Source organism: Phoenix dactylifera, chromosome 1 (genome assembly GCF_009389715.1).
Source record: "Phoenix dactylifera cultivar Barhee BC4 chromosome 1, palm_55x_up_171113_PBpolish2nd_filt_p, whole genome shotgun sequence".
In the NCBI taxonomy this organism is placed as follows: Eukaryota; Viridiplantae; Streptophyta; class Magnoliopsida; order Arecales; family Arecaceae; genus Phoenix; species Phoenix dactylifera.
Window position 1 is genome coordinate 22346038 of NC_052392.1, and position 26804 is coordinate 22372841.

At 40.1% G+C, this 26804-nt stretch overlaps 1 protein-coding gene across 2 annotated transcripts; it reads right to left on the bottom strand.

Annotated features, from left to right (window-relative positions):
• Window positions 1-1775: 1775 nt before the first annotated feature.
• LOC103697988 lies at window positions 1776-17377 on the bottom strand. 2 transcript variants are annotated; one of them, XM_039129921.1, is made up of 9 exons: window positions 16600-17377; window positions 16343-16475; window positions 15305-15522; window positions 15020-15212; window positions 14854-14939; window positions 14432-14523; window positions 2498-3000; window positions 2090-2407; window positions 1776-1984 (listed from the first exon to the last, which is right to left on the bottom strand). In XM_039129921.1, exons 1-7 carry the CDS (start codon window positions 16770-16772, stop codon window positions 2744-2746), a joined length of 1152 nt encoding a protein of 383 aa, XP_038985849.1. In that variant the 5' UTR covers window positions 16773-17377; the 3' UTR covers window positions 1776-1984; window positions 2090-2407; window positions 2498-2743. The 2 variants fall into 2 exon arrangements, with proteins under 2 accessions (XP_038985849.1, XP_038985850.1); XM_039129922.1 differs by lacking the exons at window positions 1776-1984; window positions 2090-2407; window positions 2498-3000 and adding an exon at window positions 10959-11214.
• Window positions 17378-26804: the final 9427 nt, after the last annotated feature.

Sequence of the window (26804 nt, forward strand, 5' to 3'; positions counted from 1 at the left end):
TGCAGTAGCCCCAGGAGGTAGTTCAACTAAATTCCAAAAATTATTTTTAGCCATAAAATCTATCTCATTTTTTATAGCATCTAGCTATTTGGAGGAATTTACTGAATTTATGGCTTGTGAAAAATTTATTGGATCGTCAATATTTTCGATGTCATAACCATATTCTTGAAGTTATACTATATAATCTGGTGGAATTGGAGATCTCCTTATTCTTGATGACCTTCTTAAAGCTGCTTCTTGATCCACTGGTTCTATAATTGGAGCAACATTTTCAGTAATAATTGGCACAAATTCAAGTCGAACATTAATAGCAAACTCATCCTCCTCCAAATCATTATTAATAATAGGTGAAGGAATCATTGGCTGCTTATTTGAATCTTGTACACTATACGGAGTTTGCTTTTTCTCAAAATTATTTTTTTGAGGTTTTATACTCCGACTGATTTGGTCATTTTCAAGAAATCTAGCATTTTTTGTCTCCACAATCCTCAAAGTATGATTATGACAATAAAATCTGTATCCCTCGGACTTTTCTGAATAACCAATAAAATAACAACTAATGGTTCTAAAGTCCAACTTTTTCTCTTGTGGGTTGTACACCCTAGCCTCAGCTTGACACTCTCAAATGTGTAGATGCCTTAAACTAGGTTTTCTAGCTGTCCAAACTTTATAGGGTATTTTTGGGACAGCTTTAGTAGGAACACTATTTAGAATATACGCAGCGATTTTTAAGGCATCACCCCACAGAAAAATTGGAAAAGTTGAGTGACTAATCATACTTCTTACCATCTCCATTGATGTTCAGTTTCTTCTTTCTGCAACTCCATTTTAATTAGGAGTACCAAGCATAGTGTATTGTGTAACTATACCTTGCCCTTGAAGAAACCTAACAAATGGACCTAAATGTTGTCCAGTTTTAGTATACCTACCATAGTATTCACCACTTTTATCTGATCTCACAACTTTAATCTTTTTACCAAGTTGTAACCTACATCTATTTTGAAAAGCTTAAAGGCATTTAATGCCTCAGCCTTGCCATACAATAAGTAGAGATACTCATAACGTGAGTAATCATCAATAAAGGTGATAAAATACTTATGACCGGTAAAACATGGGATCGAAAAAAGCCCACATATATATGTATATATAAGATCCAATAAATTTATGCTTCTTATGGCATCTTTCTTAAAATTGTTAGTCTGTTTTTTTTTGATGCAGTCTAAACAACACTACATAAAAACTCATCTTTTCCGGCGCTTTTTATAACCTTTATTGACGCTTATAAACATCGGCTAAAGTTTCAGCGACGCTAAACAAAGCGTCGCAGAAGCGTTGGTGATACCGGAGTGGCAAAAATTTTTGCCGACGCTACATGAAAGCGTCGGCAAAAACGTGAATTTGCCGATGCTTATAAAGCATCAGCGAATACCAAACGGATAGCATCCGCATGCTTTTCGTCCACGCATAAAAGCATCGGCAAATTCTTGTTTTTGCTGACGCTAATGAAAGCGTCTGCAGAACTCGGAGTGCGGTAACTTTCGCCAACGCTTTAGAAGCGTCGGCGTAGGCATGCCGGGCTACTTGCATATGCCACGACGTGTTTTTACCGATGCTTTTAAGCGTCGACGTAGGCGTGCCGGGCTAGTGTACCACAACATGTTTTTACCGATGCTTTTAAGCGTCGGGAGTTGTAAATTTTTTTTTTAAAAAATTAAGAATACAAATGCATATCATAAAACACACATTATAACAATATGACCTGTATTACATTTATATTGACACAAACATTCAAATCATTCGAAATATTTATATTGTCATATCTGATTAAATTTACATAATAAGTTTAAAATTACAATTAATGTACTTTGAAAAATATAAAAAATATATACATATTAAACTCCATAAAAAAATAGTCTAGAAGGTATCAGGAGCGGGAGCTAGCTCCATCATCATCACCTCTATGAGCTGTTGAAGTATCAAGAATCTAAAAAAAAAAGAGAAACATTAGAAGTTAGAAATAATGTGACACATTAACTCATACATCATAATTGATTATATATAAATTATTCAAATATATATAGTTATTTACCTGAGAAGAGAGAAATCGTTGTAACAAAGATGAAATATTCGCAAGTTGAGACAGCAAAATTTGTTGGTTCTGCTTTAGCTCTTCAATAGTTGCCTGAAGATGACGAACTTCTACAGTGTTACTACCTTCTCTGGCATTTCTTGTATACATGCCTACTGCAGACAACTGAATGGGGGTAACTCCAACTCCGTAACCTCTCACTCGACTAAAATGCTCTGGGCCCATCAATTCACCGAGCACCTGAGCTTCGATATGACTGGTCGCGTCGGATGATGATGACTCCCCAATGCGCTTTGAAATAAGATTTGTTGCCATGTCCTATATTTCTCAAAAGAAAAAGTCATATTAATGTATGCCGATAATAGAACAAAAAAAAAATCGTTGTACAAGTCAAAGATTAATACATACAACTATATCTCTTGACTCCTCTCGAACAGATCTTTCTGTTCAGCTCTTCATCACTCACTTTGTTGCTAAATAAAACTGAGAAGGGCTCCCCAACCCTTCTTCTCCACTAACATCTACAAAAACGACCGAATCAGAGTTATCCGCATTCGCTGATCAATCCGATCTCCATCACGGTGATGTCATGGGGCAGGGCCAGTCAGGAAGTTCTTCGAGAACTAGAATGGTGCCTGATATGCGCATGGGGGTTCAATGAGTGCTGAAGAAGTTGAAGTCATTGTGGACAACCTCAAGCTGCCTCAGCCAGGAGTCTGCAGCATTGTAGAGGGAGACAACTCTTTCATCATCTCCACTTCCAGGATTTGTCCAAACCTTCCCCCGTGCTCTGTAAGTCGCGAGGCCAAAAGGGTAAAGGGCAATGTGGTTGCTCTTCCCCTCAGAGCTGCTGCTACTGTTCCCGCCTCTAGTGTAAGACACGCCTTCTGCCATGCTTCCCTGCATATGATCTGCGAGAGCATCACAGGAGAAAGGTCGGTTAAAATATAGAGCCTGGTAAAATTTTGAATACATGTATATACCTAAATGAGGACCATTAAAAGGAAGGATAATATTCAAACATTCATGTTGCACTCGATTCTCATAGAATAAAGATCAGCTGACCAAAGGTGGGGTAAGTGCTTAAGATACAAATTCCCAACAAAGTGTTCAATTTGGATCCAAACCTGTCTGCTGTACAGACAGCACAACTATTGGCAAAGGGTTGAGATTAGAAACAGTAACATGATAGTATTAACATAATTATGCCGCAAAAAGAAGGGTAATATAAATATAAGAAAAATTTAGTAACTGAACCAAAAAACAAAAAAAAAAGAAAAAACTTTTGCCGAAGTTAGCTTGGAAATGGTGAATGTGACAGCCGACAGTCATGACATGCTAAAGAGAATGTACAACTAAAACATGTCTCAAGTGGGGGCACTGGGGTTATGAACTGGTTGGCTTGGTTTGGAGAGAATTTTCTAGATCTTTCTGAGATGAAAAGTTCCCATTTTGCTATGTATCAGATTTATTAAAAACTGCATGGTGATGCATCATGTTGTTTGTCACTAGATAAAACTTTAGTATAAGCACCTCACAATTTTAATTTTTCGATGGAGATTACCTTTCAATTTTCAGATGATAAAGGTCGTAAGTTAAATTTATGACAACCATATCCTCAGACAAGCTTTCAAATGCAGATATTTAAAAAAAGAAAAAACATATTGTAGACTACGAAAGAGAAGAAGACATAAAAGAAATAAAAATTCCCTACAGGTTAGCTGAAAAGAGGTCTTGATGTCAAGAATCAATTATCAATTGGGCAAGTCAGCTCGCAGCAAATTGAATTGTTATTCTAAAGTAGAAATCTCAAACACATACAGGTTGCTGCATAAAGGTTCCTTGGAGAAGCATTTACATGCCTAGTAGAGCAAATTTGAAACTGGTTATTATCTACCACTAAGTCTTTATACAACGACCATCATAAGCAAGACTGTGTGCTTTTTTACTAATGGATGCTATCGCCACATTAAGTAGAACTCATTTATTTGAATGAAGCTATCCAACATATGAATATAAAGACCACAATGTTTCTCGTTGTTACAGCTTATGCACACTGTGACTAACAGTGATGTGGTTTCCATACTTAAAAAGGCAAACTTACGGTGGACTGCTTTTTCTTCATTAGTTTTTGGAGCATTCAGCCTCACAGTTCCCCAAAGATTCAGATAATTAAACCCATCATAACCAAAGATGCCTTCCTACTTACAGTTTCACTAGCCCATACTCTCCGAGATTCAGCTAATGCTTTCCAACAACTTGAATTACATAGTAATTCAGCTCATCAAGGAGGTTTATGTCACTAAAGAAGATGTGATTGGTATCTTAAGAAATTTTGCTGTGTCCATGACAAAGAACTTCAAGGAGAAATTTGTACATGAGTTTGTGAAATCAAATGTGGACATATTTACTCCTCATTTGTGATTTAGCTAAATCAGAAAATGCATCACAAGTCAAGACTCTCCTAAAGTTCTGATTATAATATTAACAAAACCATACGTGATGGAAATTATAGGTCACCCTGTAAAACACACCAGACAACAGATTGATACATAGGTTTACTCACCATTTGGTTGCCGTTCACAAAATTAACTACTCTACAGCTCGAAGAGGTTCTGTAACATCTCAGCTTCGCAAATGCCTACTAGACGATCCACAAGTGCAATCTCATATGGACCAAGTGGAAATAGAGGTAACAGAATCTACTGGCTCCAAATTCTAATAATTTTATGACAACAAGTGATAGTTTTATGACTCTAATACTGTCACAAAGGTCCATTCCAAGGAAAACAAGGCAGGCCCTTTTCATACACTTTATAGAACAATTAAAGAGAAACATTCAGCTGACATGAAACTAGCATTCATAACATTGAAACATATGACAGAATGATGAAGCATGTTCACCATCTAACTTTCAATCAGCTATTTTAAGGAGTACAAATTACTAAACATTCATTTAAGCCAGACTTCTGCTTTATTAAGAGGAATTAGACATAGGGGGTGCCAACTGGCTTAATTGGTAGAGCACGTCTTGGTACAAGAGACTTACGCTCAATTGCTACCCTCATTCATTAAAATAGATAGGGCCTTGGACCCTCCTAACAAGACAGGCAAGTATGAAATTAGACCGATGACAGAAAGTATTGCAAGAAATTTTAGCTCGGTGAGATTATTGTTGCCAAGAAGACTAGGGAGCTTTATGCCTGTTGATACAAATTACAAGCTCTCACTAGATAATTTGTAATATCGGTAAGTACTTCCTAATGTTTCAATAAAATTGCAGTTATTACTTCCATTAATAAGAAAATCATCCCATTCAAGTGTCTAGGAACATGATAATTATTCCTTATAAACTAGCCATTATCAAGGTGTAATATTCCTTATTAACTAGCTACTATTAAAGTTGAATCAGTGAAAGGAGATCTTCTCGCTAGATGCCACTAAGTCAAAAGAAGAAGGAAAAAACAAGCCTTGGAAAAAGCACAAAGTAGATTCTAGAGAGTAAATGCTCCATGCAGTATTATAGGAATGGTGTGGCCCAAAATTTGAAGTCTGGGATCAAGGTACGTCGGATCGGCCCGAACCGAGCGGTACAGAACGTACTGTACTGTACCAGTTTGGTACCGATATCCGATACGGATGGTGTATCGAGTATACCAAAAAAACTCTGTACCGTACCATATTGATATTGTGGACAGTGCTAGTGTGGTATTGGTACGGGATTCGGCATCAAGATGGCAAACCTTGTCTGGGATATGAGTGAGAGTTCCTACAATGTTATTGAACCTAAGAACTTAACCTAAAGAATATAGATATACGTGTTTTTTATCATTGAGTCATGGTATGTCGTACCAGCCCGAACCAAGCGGTACAGAGCATACCGTACCATGCTGGTTCGGTACCGATATCCGATATGGGTGGCGTACCGACACTCATTACGCTAAAAAAATCTGTACCATATCGTACTAATACTGTGCTAATATGGCACTAGTACGGAGTCCGGTACCGAGATGGAAAACCTTAATTGAGATGTTCTCTTCTTGTATATCCAAGTTGAGATCTAGGTTGATAAATCTGTTGCTCATTGACGTTGATGACTTTATATACCAAAAAATTTTCTAGCATCCCAATGGCATTAAATGTGATGGTCTCAATATTGAGGATCAATATAATTTTATTATTGAATGATCAAGCACACCTCGGGCACATTAGGTTTGTTGAAGTGGAAATTGGGAATCATTATCAGTTTTCCATTCTAGCCCATTCATGTGTTTGTTAACTAATATAAACATGGGAATGCTAATTCTGATAGGTATTGGATTCCCAATAAAAAAGTACAACATAATTGGTCTTTAGTATTATTTTTTCAAAAGATTTATGTGAAAAGTTAAAAGAAGAAAGCTCTACCCAAGTAAGACCCCTATCCGGTAGTCTCTGTATTCCTTTCAATTCCCATTTTATCTTTCCCTCTCCCATTCTTCATCTCTATCCATCTTTATTACTGATGTATGTTGATGCCACTACCTATGAAGAAGTCGCTAGTGAAAATGTAAGATCTCTCTCTTCGTATCCATGCCATGGAGAAACCATTTCTGATAAGTGTTGCTTTGAGTAGGTCAACAATCCTAGATTTGCCCGAGCATGGAAAGCAAAATTAGTTTTTCTTGATGATTGCTAAGAATAGACATTTTAGGAATGGAAAAGCCATTATTGATTCTCGTTTTCGACAATTATTCATGGAACTAAGGTAAGAAACATTGCTAGAATCATCATCAAGGTTCACTAAATTGGTATTGGAGGTTGTACTGGCCAGCGAACGGTTCGGTAAGGTACTGGTATGTACCATACCATCTCCATGCATACTGGAACTAGAGGGAAGCAGAGAGGAAGGAGAGAAAGAGAGAGGTGGTAAAGAGAGAGGGGAATCGAGAGATTGAAAGAGGAGGCAGAAGGATTTTTATATATAAAAGAAAAGCGAATCCAATCAACTGGCCAAACCCCCCAAGTAGCTATTTAGTCCAGTTGGGCATGCCCCAAACCATCCAGTTCAGGATGGTTCGGCAATCCTTATGATCTAACACTAATTGTGATACTTTGTACTATTTTTATTTGAGATGGATCCTTTGTGTGGGTCCAAGTCAAGAGTGGGTGCTAAAACACCCCAAATAATGTGATAGGTATAGCGAATAAAAACCTTTAGATGTCTAAGGATCTACACAACTAACGAAGATCTTTCTACGTCTTTCCTTCACTTAGCTAATTCCATAAATTTCTCCATATAAAACCTTTCCATATAAGCCTTGCCATAAGTCGTCTCAAACCTAGGAGAACTTACTCCATGTATATCTTGCTTAAACAATTTTTCTTGTCTTCTCCAAATGTGTAAACCACGTATTCAAGTACTATATATTCCAGTCTATCTGGCGATACCAAATTATACATATCATACGAATACATCCTTTGGTACCACATCATACCAATACATGGTATTGTATATCACTTTTGCTAAGCAAGCACCCAAAGATGTATGACATGTCAAAATAGTACCATGCCATGCTAGTTTATATTATATTGGTACAATACCAATCCAAGACTTTAAAACCCTTGGTATAAAGCCATCCAAAATATTCTTCCGCTCCAACTTTTATATCCATTATGCCTCTCATAATTCTTCCTATCTTGTCACAACATCTTTCTCCAACCTTTTCTCCTTAATGGGACATCATGTCATCTTTTTTCATGAAATAGGAAGCATGATACCATTCATTGAAGCAATAGTCTCATTCATCATTTTGGGTCACAAGAAATCTTAGTCTATGAAATCAAAGGATAATAGAGAAGGCAGGCCTGCTATTTGTTCATGCATTTTTCACCATATCTGAACACTAAACACTCTAGTAGAGTTGTTAGTGCAAATAAATCCCCTATCCTATGGAAAGATAGAGCATGTTGGGATGAGAAAATTAGAGAGGAGAAAGGGCCTAAGTGCCACACATGGAAGAGAGGGATTTAGGATGTGGCATCCATAAAGATTGGTTATGTTTGAGCAAGAAGTACAATAGAGAGGTTTTTAGTTGATAAGTACTTGGAAACTAGCTAATTGGGTGAAGGAGACTATAAGGATTGCAGTGAGTTATGAATATTCAACAACATCCAAGAGGATGGTGGTTTTACTTGCAATAGCAAGGGTACAAAGTTCCTTGACCCTTAACAAGGGTTACAATTTAAATGTTCCAACCCAACACAAAAATCAACTCCACATTAAAGATCAATTCCAAGAATCCACTGACCTCTCAAACTGCCCAAGAGTTTTAATCCAACAACAGAGTTGTTCACTTGGAATTTCTAAAAACTATTAGCAACCTCAGAAAAAAAGGAGGTTTTGGCCTAAACAAAATAAGTGTTACCAGCTGTAGGATAGATTGGAACCAATTAATATGGAAGTTGTTCTAAAATTCCTGTGCATTAATAAAATCGAGAGTAAGTGATTAAACAGAATAGGTTGAGTTTCCATATGCTTTCTTTTGTTATATCAAAGTCAAAAACATGAAATGAGATAGACTTTTAAATTGAAAAATGGAGCATGAAGGTAACTTGCTGTTATGTTTATAACCTTGATATTGAAAGAGACCCCATTAGTTGGGTTTAAGGGGTGGCAATTTAAGCCAACCCATTAGGTACCCAATCTGACCTAATTCTAATGAGGCAGGTCTTACACAACCCATTTAATTTCAGGGTTGGGGACAAATTTTAATTCTGATACCCGAAGCAGATTCAGAGCGAGTGTGGAAAATGGTAAGACCCACTCCAAAGCTAACCTGATATAATATAATCATAAACAAACTCTTCACTTTTCCCTCCCCACCACTATCACCCGACAACCCGAGTTCCCTGTTCGAGGGTCCGTCCGCCCTTTGCCCTAGCCACAGTGCCTCGCACTCCTCACTTCGGATGTCATCCCATCACTGTTGAACAACTACTCATCCCCTCCATCATCGCGCCTACTCTTGTGCTCCCCAAGAACGAGGTCATCTTGGTGGAGGTCTTCGTCTCTTCGAAGTATGGTTGCTATCCTTGACATCGACGCCCATAATCTTTCGCTCATGTATGGGTTGTTCATTTTGATCTTCCTTCGTTCATTTTGATGCTTTGCGTTTACGCAGCGGGGTGCTAAAGTTGTGGGTATTCGTTTAGCCATTGATTTGGTGGACTCTCGAGAAAGATGACCAATTGTGCTTGGTAGCCATTGGCTAGAAGCAAGCCTCATTAATGTAAATGATCGATCGATCAGAATCAGGCAAATGATCACAATAGGATGCCTGGACACATGATCTAAAGTTGGGAGCAATTTTAGGCCGCAAGATTTGATAGTGCAGATGGATTTTTTTCCATCTTGATCTAATTTCGATGTCCATTAAATGCAAACAAAAATTTTTCATTAAAATCTTTTCCAAAAAATTATTGTAATTGAGTTTTAATATTTAGCTATGCCACAAGATTTATTACTTTTGCCCAACTGCTTTTTCTTTGTTGTATAGTGGTTTGGGAGTTTATGTATAGTGAGATCTTTGTTACAAATGTAAGAAGTCATTTTGACAAAGTTACTGACCAAATCGTTGTAATACGATACCTACATACTGTAATTGCTTTTGGACTAAGGGCAATGCAAAGATAAGAAAACAGGAACTCCAAAAACCAAAATAATGTCTTGTTTTTATCACCAATCATGAAATGATTGCTTTTGGGCTAATGTACTTTGTGTTTACCCAATCCAACCCGCCATCACCTGCCCCATCTACCCTGCCTGACCAGCCCCTCTCCGAGGTGGATATGAGGCAGGTATCGGTATAGGATTTCCAATTGCAGAGTAGATACAAGTATTGGCCTACCCGACCCATACCCAATTAGTTGCCATCCCTATTGGGTACAATGAATCAATGCATCTCAGAAATCATAGACATTCCATCTAAATCAAAGATCTTACCTTATCAGTAAATGGCATCTCCTTTGTTCTAGTACTATATTTTCTTAGCATGAAATTAGTCACAAAAAAGGTCTTTACATTCTATACCTTAATCTTCTTTCTATTCATTTGGAAGGTAGCTTTTCTTATAGTACTTCTTTTTATAATGTAGTCTTTTCATTACCAATAAAGAGAGTATCTCCTTTGAGAAAGCAAGAATTTAGATCTTAATACTTGGTTGTCCCAATCTGGGGCTAGGATGGTACCGATATGGATTGGGATAATCTAGTTTGGAGAGACTCAGGGTCCTGGATATGTCTCCAGACCCGGTCTCTCTCTCAGTTAGCACCAAGGTTGGCGAAACCGTCCGGTTCGGAGTGTCCTATGGCAAAGAAACCGAAAAGTCACCGTCGGAGGAGGACAAAGAGAAGGAAAGAGAAAAAAGAGAGAGCGAGCGGGGGAGGGAGGGAGACCGGCGGAGGTGAAATAGGGGTTCGGCCGTGGCCTACGCCAACTGCAATAGCGTCGGCCTCCGCTGGCCTTCCTCCCTCCCCCGCTCACTCTCTTTCTCTCTCTCCTACAGTCTCTTGTATTGGTACAGGCCCGACACGGCGTAGCGCAGGCCCATCCCAACTCGTGCCACCGGGCAATCTGTATGGTGCTCGGTATCGGCATAGCAAACCCTGGTCAGCACAGTACCTCTGACCCCGCCCAAAGGACTGGGCGGGCTTCCGGATTTGTGTTGTGTTTCCATTCCGTAAAAGTCAATCTTTGCCTGACGATTGCACGATAGATGGAGCGAGTCCTTAATCCTTGTTAGGAAGTATTAAATCATTTATAAGTTACTATTTGAATTGAATATAGGGTGAATGAGATATCTATGATATGACTCTTGTGGAGAACCAATTATCAAAAGTATCAAGGGTTTTATTAGCAAAAGGGAAAAAGGAAACATATGATCATCATCATCATCATTATCATCCAAGCTTTCTCCCAACAAAATAAGGTTGCCTACAGAGCAAAATTATGCTATAAGACTCCTTTGAAGGAGTTAGAAACTTTTTTAGCTAACTTGACGCCCACTTGACCCGCAACCTCTAAGAGTTGGTGCAGAGTTCTTGGTCAAGACCACTTTAGGCAAGAGACAGATTTGCCATGAAACCTAGAACAACAATGAGCAGATAATTGACATTACTACTCGCAATTAAAGCTCACGCAAAAAGGAAGAAGATACATCTGGTATAAGGAACCATATTGATCTCAAAGGCTATGTTTGGAAACAAGATGGACGTTGAGATAAAAACAATTAAATTGAGGATACCCTATTAAAGGACCAGACACTAATCCCCGACAATTCGGTCGAAGCCTAGATAATCAAGGATTTGTGGTCCATAGGTTCCCTAAAATAGGGCACCCCAATTGTTCAATCTCACATTATTTTGGAAATGTTAGAAGCACTATACATTATCAATAGTAACTATAAAAGCAAGGACTTATTATATTTCAACCAAAAGCAACCATAGTATTGTCAATTTTACCCTGGTACTCAGCAATCATTAAATGGGGATAAGAAAGATCTGTCAAAACACAAATAAGGACTTAGATATTATTTTTAAACTAGTTACACCTATTGAGAATTAGAAAAGTTACTCTAAAATTCTCTATCCCATTTCCAAGGTAGGCATAAGGCATCATTACATGCAAAATAGTCAAATTGAATGCAGTCGATGTAATTAAAAGACTGGAAGATAATGCTATAAGATAGACTAAGAGGCACGTTTAAGGTATCGATATTGGTACCTATATTGATACCTTGCTAGTATCGTATGGACTGGTAAAGCATTGCACCTTACTGATACATAATTTCCTTCTTGGTGTAAGGAAAACAAAATAGAGGTGAATTTTTATGTGTTGCCACAATACCAACCTAGAGGGTGATCTCGTATACTCAACGATCCGGTAGAATGGCTCCATTGTATGTACTTTGCCAGTACAATCTAATATGGCCAGTATGAACAAGTACCAGTAGTACTTCAATCCTTGCTAGAAAGTCCTTATTACATTTGGCACTCATACCTTCACCCATGCGTCGTCAGTGGTAAAGTAATATATCTTACTTTACCTACATGTCCAATTCCATGACATGAGCCAACGGCAATCGCTCGTTGTTATGGTACATATGCATCATGGTATGTACCATGCCAACACAAGGCGTGGGCTAAGAATTGAGAAAAAACAAGAAAAATGAGGTACAAAAGCACTGTTAAGATCAGTAGTAAGTAGTGCCAAATGTTACAGGATTGGTTTAAGTTTGTTCACCCTAGGAACTAGTCATGAGGGGTGTTGGCACCAATCCTTGCTAGGTATAATGCATATACCATACCGGCTAGTATGAGCCAGTATGCTCGGCACGTCAATCCATGACCAGGACTCCATTTATACTAAATGGAAACCAATGGCCACAAGCAAATTTTTTAATAACTAGTGACTAAATTTTTCTTGTTTGATACGTAGATTGGATAAGTCAATAACATCACAAATAAAAACATGTGTTCATCTAGATTCCATGACTGATTTATATCACCATATAATGGGCTTACGGTTCCTCTATATTTCCAAAAATAAGGCCCATTTAGTATTTTGTAACAGAAAGAAGCAAGTAAAATCTAGGAAGAGAAAAATACAGGAAAGGAAATGGGTCGAAGGATATATCATAAATATGGCAAAGAAATTATGATTTCTCATAGATTCAGCAATGTATAGAAAAGCATAAGGTCATAGTTCACAAGAACTTTGACATTTCATTTTTTTCTTTCAATTTTTGATGGTTGCATACTAAAATTGACCATGACTAGAAAAAATATGTCTTCATGACAAAAAGTAGAAAGAATCATTAAAACATAAGATATATAGAAATTAAAAAAATATCAACTTAATGCATCTTTAACATGTTTAACTATGTCATACTGAAGTGGTAGTTGGCATTTACATAATATTGTAATGATAATCATTTAGAGAATTATAGCTACATACGTGTTCCTAAAATTGAGATAAGAAAATTATTTGCTAACCATGTAAAATCTGCAATTATATACAGTAAGTAAGAATAATGCAGTATCAACACGTTTCTAAATCTCATTATGTTTCCTAAGTATCATAAGGGATCCGTGTATTTCAACCAAGGCCATGTATTTGGGACAAGAAATTAACTTGAAAACAAAGTAAAACGGACCTAACAGAAATATACCATCTAGGCATTTTGTTTCCTCTGGTAGGTTAACAAAATGGAATTTCAGTGGAAAGAGATTTCTGTTTTTCATGATATTTCGTATTGTGTTATCTATGCTGAGAAATAAAATAGGAACAAGACTTAAACAATCATCACTCTCTGCTAGTTAGCCAAGTTGAAATAATTTTTGGAACCAGATCTGACCTCCTTACAACAAGGATTATGTTTGGGTCATGTTTTGTGCTTCACTGACCTGGCTACATAAGAAGCCCAAGATGACAACTGAATAAATTCCACAAAGAAATCTTGGAATTAAGGAAGATCACTGGAACATTGGGTAACCTGAGCAAGTGATATTATAAAGTCTAACAGAGACAAGGACACCAAGCAGTCAGACTTGACTAGATAAGAAGACCAAGATGACCACTGAATGAATTTCAGAAAGAAATATTGAAGAGGAAAACAGGAATAGGAGTTGCAGTTAGTTGGGTAATCTGAGCAAGAGATACAGTAACATCTAACACACATAAACATAGGTCAAACAGTCACGATTATATGTCTTAAATGTTTTCCCTAAAAAATGCTTCAGCTAAAATCTGGACAAAACTACTGCTTTTATTCGGCTGTAATGAAATCCAGATGATAATATGAGAAGGCTGGTTCAGTCTTCTCGTAAAGCACAAAGATCCTTAGACTATTTGATAATTCCCTTACAGTGATCTTTCTAATATAAAAATGACAAACAAGTCCACTGTCAATATAATGAGAGATGAAAAAGTTGTTTTCGTAGAACTACTATTAACACTCAAGCGAGGTACATTTACCACTCATGACATTTCAGATGTTATAGGATGTTAAGCAACATCATCTGTTTTAATGTATTTTTAGTGTCATATCAAGATATGACTCCACATTTTATTCTGAGAAATTCTTTATTTTGTCTTAGCAAGTCATACTGATAGAATATCTGGTAAGCAAAAGTTCCCCGCATTTCATCACAGCGAAAATTTCATACACTTGAAAAGCAAATGATAGGAAAATTCCAGACAAGAAAGGCTGGTTAAATATATTTTAAATAAGGAAACATTAAAAGGTCATGAGGAGATAGATGTACGAACATGAGATTCAATCCTGAAGCATAGATACATACCTTGACATGATGAGGTGAGATTGTGGTAAGTCAGGAAGCATGCTGACAGATCCTTCACCTTTGGCCTGGCAGGGATGTGATAAATAGGATACCTAATTGATAACAGAAAACAGTAAAATTGGAGATTAGAATAAGCTTGAATTTTCATATCTACTTCCCAATAAAGAAACAAAAAAAAACTTCCGAAAGTTCAAAATAACTATCTGTCCATTGCATCACTAAATCATCAGAAGGATATGTAGTTGCATGTCATTTTCATTTGTCATTTTATGATTGACTATAATTCCTTATATGTCATAGAGAACCCAAGAACATTCCAATCATGGATTTCAGAATGACTGCAGGAAAAAAATGCCAGAAAACCTGACTAATTGGATCATTTCTTTCGGAAACTGGATGAGCAATGCAGAAAATAAGCCTACCAGGCAACCGACATCCAGCTAGCCGGCGACAGCTCCGCGCTCTTGAACGACATCAGGCCCGGATGGATGCTAGCTAATTCCCGGACCTAACAAAGCAAAAGAATCAGAAAACAGAGCACAGAAAAATAATAATTCATCAGCCAAACAAGAGGAGCGCAGAATGCACCTTTTCCAAGAGGGGTGGCCTCCCAAAAGGCGTGTTGTTCTCGATAAATTCGAAGTAAAGGTACCCGAACTGCTCTTGTGCTCGTCGGATACCTTCATGATCCAAGCCTGCATCCTCTTGAACATCAGAACCCATAGGATCAACCAGCTTCCTGTATGCACTCCCATTACTCCAGCAATTGCTCGCGCCATTCCTATTTTGACAGAGGAATGCAATCGAGGTCAGTTGCGAGGTCTGTTTACATTGAAAACATCAGAATTCAATCGCAAGGACTCGATGAAGGACCTAGAGGAAGCACGGGATTTGTTCGTATATATCTGGATGGCTGATAGATATGGCACGTAGTACTGGTCCACAATGTCTCCACCATAGAGGAGGACCTCAGCACCGGCACCATAGGCACTCCACTCGGTGTACTGGCCCCAGAGGTCTCTCAGGTTGAAACACTCAACGGTGTCCCTTCCTGCCGGGAGCCAAAGGCTGTTCCAGTCTTCGAAAGACCGCTGCATTAACAACACATAAATCTTATTTTTCTCTCTCTCTGGTGAGGATTGCTTTTCAAACATTCAAGTTAAAAAAAAAAAAAAAATCAGTCTGTAAGGAAAGGCATGAATTTTGAAACAAAATTTCCAGAAAAGAAACAAAAGAGTACAACTAATCGCATAAACAAGCAAAAAGATCCAGATCAGAAGAGAATGTGGCTTCTTTAGAGTAGGAACCGTGATCTCCAAAGAAAATCCAATAGACGAAAAAAGAAACCAAATTGTCGACTATCCATATCTGCACATCTATTCTAGTGTCCAACAATGGTAAAAAAAGAAAAGAAAAAATCTTCGAAGACTCTAACCATGTGGGTCTCCATGCACAATAAAAGGAAACTTCAAGTGAAAGTGTGATTCCGGCATTAGTCCGAAAAACTGAAGAAAAATGCCAAATAAGCCATTTCCAAGTCCAACCATCAATCGTCATACTTCGTCGTATCCATTCCAAAACACATATACCCCCTTAAAAAAATCAAAGCAGAGATGCACCAAAAAGATATACAAGTATAAATTAAACGGGAACAGTTAAAAAAGGGACGAAGAGACGACTTGTAAAAATTAATCGTTTCATTGTTGATCTACAAAGCTAGAGCAGGAAGGGTAGCAGAAGAGGATGAAATCAAAACGATCGGTGTCGGACTTGAGATCGATAATAAGTCACGATTAAAAATAACAAAACAGACCAGGAAAAGAAGAAAAAAGGAGGAAGGAAAGGGGGGGGGGGGGGGGGGGGGGGGGGGGGGGAAGATGGGATTTTTTTTTGAGAGCAGAGAGAGAGGACCTTTGGAAGGGTGTGACTCGGCACAGAGGGCGTCGTGGAGTTGATGAAAGACTGGAGGTTGGAGTGTCCTGCGCTCGAGCTTGAGGCCATCTCGAAGTCTGCCACGGTCGCTGTCGCTCCTTCCATTGTTTTCCTAATATAAATATTCCACCAGCACCGCCCACAGAAATCAGGTCCTTTTACCAAAACTCGAAAGAAAAGCTCCAGAAGAAACGAAGTACAGAGAAGGAAGAAGAAGAGGGGGAACGGTTGGATACCGGAGTTGGAGAAGACGAACAGGACGAGCAAGAAGAGAAGAACGGGGAAGAAGAGATCGGGTTGGAGATGGCTGCGAACTCTCTTTCTCTCGCTGTGTGGGAATGAGAAAGGGAAGTGGAGACTGAGAGCCTGAGTCACCCCCTATATATATAGACTGGCCTTCAATACTCATCACGACGGCAACGAGGAAAACACCCACAGGAAACTGAATTTGGAAAGCTCTGTCATCATTCCATCAATGCTCTCTCTCTCTCTCTCTCTCTCTCTCTCTCTCTCCCTCTCTCTCCCCCCCCCCTCCCACCCCCAACTCAAAAACAAGAACTACCCGTTATTATCACGTCAGAAAGCAGAGCGAAAGGGGATGGAGACGGAGATGGAAAGAGAGGAAGGGAATTGAATGCAGGGGAGGAGGGGGGATGGATAGGGAGAAGGAAGGACACTTGGAAGGGCCTTCACATGTTAATGCAGCGCATCGTAGTTTATAATCTGTCTTTTTGATACCCCCCCCACTGCCAGAGAAAACTCCTTTTGGATTCTTCTCCCTTAAAGCAAAACTGCCTCTCCCTCTCTCCCTCTCTCTCCTCCCTCACGCTCCACCCCCAGATGCGTGTCTGTATATGAAAGAGAGAGAGAGAGAGAAAAGAAAAGGAGAGGAAGAGCAGCAGAGAAGAACAGGGGATGGTGGTCGGAAAAGGAAACTTTTTGTGTCTGGGGGCGAGGGCTCGCTTCGCCGCGTGGTCGGAACGCCGGTTTCTGTTGTTTGGTTTTGTCGCTTCGTCACCCCCTGTACCACTGCGTTCCGATGGGCCCTGTGGGGAGAAATTATACCCTTCACCGCGTGCACCACGTGGGCAAGGAACGAGGCGACTCGGGCATGACTCGGCGGAGGTGGTTTGGCTAAAAAAAGAAAGGTAGTAAAATAAGGAAAGGTGTTGAGAGGATAATGGTCTTATATGGAGAACCATGAATGTGGTTCTCCATATACATTGATCCATTAACTCAACACGTTACATAATTTATTGACTGTTAAAAATATAAATGTACTGAAAGACGACTACATTGAATATGGATTTAATAGGGATAAGGTTGGAGTAATTGAGACCTATCCATCCCTTCAATTAATTTTTATTTTAATTGTCTATACATTGAATATGGATTTAATAGGGATAAGGTTGGAGTAATTGTGAAATTCCATCATGGTTTGAGAGAAGGGTAAGATTGTCTATACTAAATATAAAGAATCCAAATCACTCACTTTCCACCTAGCAAGAGAAGGCAAGGAAAATGAAGATAGACTGGCGATAACTAAAAATATTCTACTCGCAAAGCAACCCGAGATCAAGAGCCCGCCTAGAAAGCACTTTTGAGACCTAGAGTACTGGAAAAAAACCGTAGATCGAAAGGGCCTGAAATTTTTATTCCTATTCCTTATATTTTGACGGACAATTTTATGTTAAAGTCCTCTATCCTCGTTCACATGAAATTGTGTGCAAAATATATAGAGGTGTGCAAAAACTGGCTGAAACAGTCTCCAAGCTGTTCACTTTGGTTCAATTTATATCAATTTTTTAAAACTATCAATTTGAGAAAGGTTTGAATCTAAAAAAAATTTAACCGATTTCGGTTTAAAATTTTTTAAAAATAATTTAAACCGAACATACCCGGCTCTATATTTTTTTATTTCTAAATTTATTATATTATATATATGTATAATAAATTTTTATGTTTAGACTTAGCTCAACCTATTTAACCCAACTCATTGAACCTTAACCTATATAACAAACCAAATCGAATTAAATTATTTAGGTCAGTTTTTAAGTAGTTTTTCTAGATAATCTGCTCCAGTTTCAATTTTAAGAAATCAGTTTAATCAGTTCGGTTTTATGTATATCTCCAAACCAATCTAATATGAATCGTGCATACCTATATCTAAAAATAAATATAATTGCATATAGGAATCAACAAAAATATGTACAACATAATAGCATGACCATATGAAGGGACTATATTGAAATGCTAATTTAATAGCAGCTAAATATTGGCAAGCAAACACAAGATTAGATACTATGTTTCTCTTAAGGATATGGTTATATCATGTTGGACGTCCGGGGATCAAAGAAGCATCATTTTTTTTCAATGTCCATCTCATTAGATTTCTTTCTTATAAAACTCATGGCATCTAAAGTAATAATTTATTTTATTTGAAGAGAGTAGCATTTAAATTAATAATTTATTTTATTTGAATAAAGTGAAAAAAGTTGAACACAAGTTAATTAGCTGTTACGAAAAATGCTAATCAATCTGATTCATCCAATTATGAGATTTTTTGATGTTTAGATATTAGTTGCAAATCTAGAAAAGATGATTTAACCTTCAATTAAAATGCATTTAATAATCTTAAGAAATTTGAACGACTGACTTTTATTTTCAAGCTTATACACTAAGCATAGGTTTTCATTGGCTGTATAAATTTTAGAAAAGTGAAAGTTGACCGTACCACTCAAGTAGGAAATAACTATATATTATTTTTTGTGTGTGTCTGCATGTCTTGAGGTTTGAAATTGATCAAATTCCACTAATATGTATAAGATGCATAACATTGCAAGTGGAAATAGAGTTTAATAATCAGGTGTATTACATGCTATTCATATTGAAAAATTCGATAAGATGGTGCTACATTAATAGTATTTGATGAAGAAAATGTGGATTTTTATATTTTCAACAGTACTCAAATCTCTTCCTAAAAAAAGAATAGTACTCAAACAAAAAATAAATCCCTCTTTAGAATGAGCACCAAGGTTTTAAAAGGGGAAGGAGGGGCATAATGATTGGTTCATGAAACAGATCCATCTCTCAGAAAAGAAGCAAAACTTAGAGCAACAAAGTGTAATGAGTAAATAGAGTTGCCTATATTCAACTACGAGTCAAAATGTTGATAGCTTTGGTTGCTTCCATGCGAATGTAGAATACCATTTATTGGTATTGGCCAAATACAGTTAGCTATGCGGCCAAAAAGTCGTGGCTACTTTATTACGATGGACTTATCATTGTTGGACTAATTATTGTTTCATTAAAGCACAAAAATGATTGTTATTGTGGGAATAAAGAGTCCGAACTTAGTCCCACATCGACTAGATAGCGGAAAGGTCTGTTCCTTAAATGGATGAGGGCTGCCCCTTTCTCTTCAGAGGCACATTTTGTGGGGCAAAACTGTACCTTGGTAAGAGAGTATGAAATTTCCTTCAAAGCGGACAATACCTCTGAGAAGAAGCAGTCGCTTCCGCTGTCTGAGCCCGGTGGAGACTGAGCTCTGGGGTTCGGGGGACACCTTCCAACCTCATCAATTGTCATTGTTTAGATTCCATGTATAAAACAAAGAGAACCAACTGAAACCCAACCTTCCCCTTTTGTCCTTATGTACTCTAAATTTCTCATTCAAATTATAGTTTGTTAATTAGGAATAACCATGCGAGACCCGCGTCTTCATGAAAATTTTAGGATTGATCTAGCTAGGTTGATTGGATCCTTTATGATTTAGAGGCCTAAAGTATAATCTTCTACTTTCAAGAACGATTCTCACTTCTACATAATATGTGGGATCCCTACATATTGTTGAAAAGGATGCAAACCCGAGAATTTGAGCAGTATTGAGTGCAAAAGATAAGGCTTCAAACAAGCCTGGAGCATATCAACATGTTCCCGTAACTTGAGATTTATTAGTTTGTGCCGTTCTTTTGATTGACACAAATTGGTCCCATCCTCTATATATGCTTCCTAAAAGCAGCAAGCAAACGAGAGGGTGCAAGTCGAGGTGTCTCTGAAAGTGGTGTATAAAGAAAGAAAAAAGAATGGTACAATCTCTCCAAGCGACTCGCCCAAGTAAAGGCTGAACGGACATGGCAGGGGTTCCACCCCAGTCATCCTCCTGGCTGTTTGTGTTTTTGGTTTTGTTTTTGGTTCTACAGTGTCTTGGGTGTCCCCATTTCTTACTACTCATCCTAAAATGAAGTCTCTGTGGAATGGCAACATACCACCATGCACGCGAACGGATGCTTTGGGTTTTATTTATCAAGCGCTTATCTTAAATAATTAATATCGTGTATGTATATATATATGTATATATATATATATATGTATATATATATATGATTTATGCATGTGTGTATTTAGTTCTACATTAGTTATTTATTAGATAGATTTTGAATGCGGTCGAAAAATCTAAATAATATTTTTTAATTTTTTATTTTAAGTACGATGGCGAGATCTTTTACAAATAATCGGTATGGCGCACTAATGCTGAGTCCTCCCTTATTCATCCTAGACCTGATGGTATACCCTACAATCATCTAGCGTTGGCCTCAAAACTGTACACCAGGAATATCTTACACCACGTCATCAGATTCCGTATCCGTAACGTCTATGACACGTCAGCATGACACCAGCGTGAACACCACGTGTCCTTTTTTTTGGTCTTCAAGCTTTCCGGACTCCGATAAGCCCAATCCATAGCAGGCACGTGCACGTGTCATTGTGGGGTTTTAGCGTCTGCGTCGTGCCGAAGATCTGTGCCGTCGGACCCTGTGGAAGTACGGAGTTGCAGGCATAGGACGAATTAGGAAACATGTTAAAAGGAACGATTTTAGAAGACGACTGCGGCTAGCCACGCCGCCAGCCTCTCCTGGATGGCCTTTTCTTCCGAAAGCTCTAACGGCAGCGTCAGATTGGAAATATCAGTTCCCAAATGGCCAGAACACCCATCTCTCTCTCCCTCTCGCCGAGGAGCCCAGAGAGACAGAGGAGGGCCGAGATTGGGAGAGGGGACCTAGGGCAAGATTTAAATGACGGCGTCATCGTCGCTCTTTTTTTTTTAAGCCCATATCACTGCAGAAAATATTCATTTCTATCTTTAAAAAAATTAATTTTTTGAATAAATGCCTGCATATTTTGTTTTTGAAATCATATTCTTAATAATTCTATATTGGATAATTAAATGCAAGCACTCTTGTATTTATAAATGTACAGTTTATTCAAACCCAAGTAGGATATCAAGGATGGTGAGCCGGTAACCACGCACACTCTGACTGAAGTTAAAAAATAAATTTGTTCAAAAGTGCAGAATATTGTCTCTAAGTTTGTGGATGACTAATACAGTTTGAACTATATCAGTTGGTTTTTTTTTTTTGTGCCAGAGAATGCTCTCATTTCAGACTGCTCAAGCAGAGAATTTTGTTCTTCCTTTTCAGTATGGTTCTGCCATTGGTTGCATATGATCGAGATTTCAGCCAGCTATATCTTCTTTGGGATATTCTCTTGGACGTCCAATATGATTGAAGGATATTATGTCATGCTTTCTCTTCAACTGTCATGCAGTTCTGGAACGCAATCAACCGCTTCAATAATTGAAGGATTGTAACTTTGTCCCCTCAGCTACAGCTCCTGTTCGTCATCCTATGCCTTCCAGCAGATTGTATTATATTTAGAGATGGGCATTGGGCCGGGCCGCTCATGGCCCTGCACGGCCCGGCACGAAGCGGGCCAGGCACGGCCCGCTTGCTACAGTAACGGGCCGTGCCTAGCACGGCCCATAAAAGGGGGCCGGGCTGGGTTACCAATTCCTGGCCCGCGGGCCAAGCCCGGCACGGCCCATAAGGGCCTGGGCTGGCACGACTCGCGAGCCAAGCACGGCACGGCCCGCGAGCCAGCCCGGAACGGCCCATAAGGGCCTGAACCGGGCCTGGGTCGGGCCAGGCACGGCCCGTCCCCCAAAATACCCCTCAAATTAGCCGTTTTTGGACTGTTGGGAGGGGTATTTTGGGTAAAAACCAAAAAATAGCCGTTTGGAAACGACTATTTTCTTTCCCCTGCCAGACGAGCCATGCCTGGCACGGCCCGTTTGGACCCGTTACAGGCCGTGCCAGGCACGGCCCATTTCGCGGCCCGTGACGTGCCAGGGCCCGGCACGGCCCGCCACCCCACGGGCCTAGGGCCGGGCCGGGCTTAGCTTTTAGGCTAAGCGGGTCGTGCCCGGCACGGCCCATTTACGAAGCGGGCCGGGCCAGGCACGACCCGTTTATTCTGTGGCCCGGTGGGCCTGGGCTGGGCTGGGCCCGGCACGGCCCGATGCCCATCACTAATTATATTATGCTACAGAGGAGATACCGGACGTGGTATACAAATTGGTGGTGAAAAATTGGTTGTTTCTTGTGCTAGACTTTCTCAAGTTTTTTTTGAAATTTGGAGCTTGTAGCCATTTTAGATTCTGGTATTTTTTTGTTAAAATTTTTGTGAAATTGCTTGGAACATTCAGGCAACAAATGCTTCTGCTTATTAGTCTGGATGAGGTTCTTTCCTCTACTGATCATCAAACACTTAGTTTGGAACTATTTAGCCTTTTTTTCTTGTATCTGTTCCTCTTCTCTATTGGCAATGTAACTCATCTCTGTTGTAAATATGATTAATCTTCAATAAAAGTCGGGTGGCTCCTTTCTGCCTCCCCTTTACATAAAAAAAACAACATAAGTTTCATGTTGGCTTTAATTTTGAAATATATAATAATGTATACACACACATAGGTTTGTAGGCTCTCCATGCTTATCTGAATCGAGCCTATAAAAAAAAGCTCCAAGTTCCAAATTTCGAAGAAAAACACAATAATTATACATCTTGTACCACTACTCCGAGAGCTCAAGAGCTAGCTTTTTTTATTTTCTTTCAATATTTTTCTACTTCATTCGCAGATATTTTTGAAGTTTTGATCTCTTACCTGAGCAACTCAACTCTCCTACCTAATTATGTTTATAATAGGAGCTAATGGGGGGGGGGGGGGGGGGGGGGGGGGGGGTTAAAATGGATCGTCTTGCTCACACCAAGAGCTGAAGAGGCTCCGTCGACCGCAGGTATCTACAATGACGCCCCTCGAGCCAAGCTCGGGGCTCCGTACAGGATCAACCTAAGAGCCGAAGAGGCTCCATCGACCGCAAGTATCCACAGTGACGCCCCGGCCCGAGCTCAGGGCCTCCTACCGAGCTGACTTCAGAGCCAAGGAGGTTGGGCTGACTTCAGAGTCCGCTAAGCCGACCTCACCGAACGTATGTCGCGGCCCCCCAAGTCAGCCCGACCTCAGTGCTCATCAAGCTGACTTCACCAAGTAAAGGTTGCGGCCTCCAAGCGAGCCCGATCTCGCCTACGACCGCATACACGTGTGCACCTATGCACACCCCTACACCCGCATACGTGGCCGTACATTACAGTCTCACCGCACCATGCTTTGCTTGCTGGCCACTCTACGACATGACGACTAGGAGCCATACCTTGCTACCAAGGGCCATATTCTGTTAATGCTTGCAATGCCATACCGTGTACAGGAACAGCTCGAAACTTGTGCCCTAAGCAAGCTGTGGTCACATGCTACCTGGGCTCCTCCGTGGAAACTATAAATAGCCCCATCAGATAATGCCTAAGAAATTTTAGTTGGACCACTTAAGATCCACTCTAACTTAATCATCGGAGGGCTCTCACCGAAATTCCACTAGTAAGACTTTGTGCAGGTCCACCGGAGCGCAGGAAGCGGCATCCCCACTCCATCCTGATCCCTCGACTCCTCCGGCATGGTCACCCTCAGGCCGAATTTGAACCACAATATTTGACGCTAGATGAAGGGCCTGAGTCGTAATAATGAGATTGAGTAGCCACGGAGCTCCAAACACATCGAGGAGTCAGGCACCAATTTTTGGCAACTCGCTTCAAAGTCCACCCCCTGCAGCCCCTGCACCGGCGGACCAAACTCCTCAGGTCCAGCCAAAGCAGTTTAATCTGCTTATCCAACAAGTCCAAATGCTTGCTGCGGCCATTCAAGGCCTGCAATAGATGGTAGCCCAATCTACACTTCCTCTTCGCGGGCGCGAGCCCTCAGGATAGCACTCGCAACATTACTTCCCTACCACGCGGCATATGACAGTCGCGGAAAGGGAATACAACCGACCAAGGAGTAGATCTCCTCGGCTTGAGAGAAATTTTTCTCGGCCTAAGAGTTCGACTCATCTGAGGTCTCTCCAGAAGTTCGAGAAATACACTCCCCTCACCTCTACCCGAGCTGAGATCCTCATGAAAATTGAGGGTCAAGCTTACCTCCGACCACCACCGAGGATGCGACCGTCTGAGTCGCGGAAGCGCTCGAGCAAATATTGATGTTTCCACAAAGATCACAGCCATGATATGGAAGACTGCTATTAGCTCCGAAATGAGATCGAAGCACTTATCCGTCGAGGTATGTTGGGTCGGTTTGTTCGTGCCCAAGCCGACCTAAGGAAGCCTGAGGATCAGAGTCCAGAGCCGCGCGAGGGGCAGAATGACAACCGCCCTATCGCAGGCACCATCAATGCCATAGCCATGTATCCCACGTGTTGGTGACTCCTAGACCTTGGGGGGTAGTGGCGAAGGCCTCATCCCCACCAGCCCGGGTCTAGCGGCCTGGGGTCCACAAGCTGCCACCCCTGGATGGTACTTTAGCTCCTTTAAGTCAGAATGCTGATCTCAAAAGTATATTATCAATGAAAATTATCTTTTAGGCCTTAAAAAATGTGTCTCTGAAATGCCTTAACAGATTCAACATGATTTGGTTATTTCCACGGCATGAGCCTACAACTACGGCATAACAACATCAAATATTATCAACAAACATGCCCCAACCCGAGCTCGAGGCACCAAATATCTTCGATGACGTGCCCCGACCTGAGTTCGGGGCGCTCTGCGTTGTGTCGATCGCGAGCCAAAGAGCTCCCACGACTGCAGGAGTATTTCGACAACATTCAATGCTATTTCAACGACATTCGACGCTATGTTGTGCCTTTTCCTACATAAGATGCTTTAGCTCGTCTCATGCATATATCACCCTTTTATCATCAAAATATGAATAATTTAAATGATCATGTTTCATCATAAGAAAGTATCTAAATAGATCATTTATGCAATAAATTCATTATAGGGAGTAATACATAATTATCAGCGTGCTGTTCTGTAATGAAACTTGAGTATAGGGATCAAATAAATATATTTTAGGACCTTTCTGTAACTCAACTTTCTTTTGGGGATTGTATACAAATTAATGTAAAGAAACTTGAGTACATGGCCCAAATAAATATATTTAGAGGACCTTTATGTAGTTCAACTTTTGGCTGGGGACTATATGTAACTTATTGAGTACCCGCATGTAAATAATATGCTTTTAGGGACTTAAACTAACTTTTTCCAGCCAATCCAATTCGGGTTTCGGGTTGAAACCCAGAAACCCGAAACTAGTTAATCCCTTTTTTTTTATTCCAAACAGATTCAGGTTTCGATTTTCGACCCGAAAAGCCGAAGCCCGTTAATGCTTTCTTCTTCCTCACGATGGAAGGGAGGAGAAGGGGGCCAAAACCAGTGGCCCCTTCTCTCCTAAACGACGACGGTGCAACCACCATCGCTGGCCGCAGGCACGGCTGTGGAGGCTGTGAACACAGCCGCAGGCTGTGGGGCCAGCTGCAGAGGCCGTCGGTGTGTCGGTCGTAGGCTGCGATCGTGGTGATGGAGGGCGGCTTTCATCCCCAAGTCGCCACACCAAATCCTTGCCTTGTGCTTCTTGCACGCACCTCGTTAAGTTGCTGATTTGGGCCGATGCGGGTAATGCCGGTTGATATCTACTCCTTCGGATGGTCACAGATACAAGTCAAGGAGCAGGCCTACTGGCTGTAGCTTGGCCCGACCCTTAGCTTGTTGCAAATGATGGACGCACTCCTTCGGATGGTCGTGGGAATCAAGACAAGGGGCGGGTCTACTGGTTATAGCTTGACCCGTCCCTTGGTCGTGGGAATCAAGACAATCACACATGTTGGAAGATATAGAGAAACGCTTAGAGGATTGTTTCAATTCCCAAAATGAAGCTTACAAGCATAATCTAGTGGAACTATGATGGGTTCTCACTAGTCCAAGTCCTTAGAAACACTCTAGGATCGAATACATAGGGACAAGTCCCTCCCAAGCCCTTAGGCCGAATACAAGTGGAAACACTCACTAGACAAAGGTTCAAAGGTTCCCTAAAGATGTCTCTCTATGGCTTATTTATAGCCTTATAAGTCTTCATATGGATGCCCAAAGGGATGGCTAAGGCATGGCTTCATAGGGCCTAGGCATGGCCAAGGCCATAGTTGCTTGTGGCACAAGGCTGCAC

Coding starts and splice junctions, on each gene's coding strand:
- LOC103697988 (XM_039129921.1), bottom strand. CDS start 16,772: ATGAGTATTGAAGGCCAGTCTATATATATAGGGGGTGACTCAGGCTCT. Junction 16,476..16,599: donor GTTCGTCTTCTCCAACTCCG/GTATCCAACCGT, acceptor TATTTATATTAG/GAAAACAATGGAAGGAGCGA. Junction 3,001..14,431: donor TCTCACCTCATCATGTCAAG/GTATGTATCTAT, acceptor ATGCTCTCGCAG/ATCATATGCAGGGAAGCATG.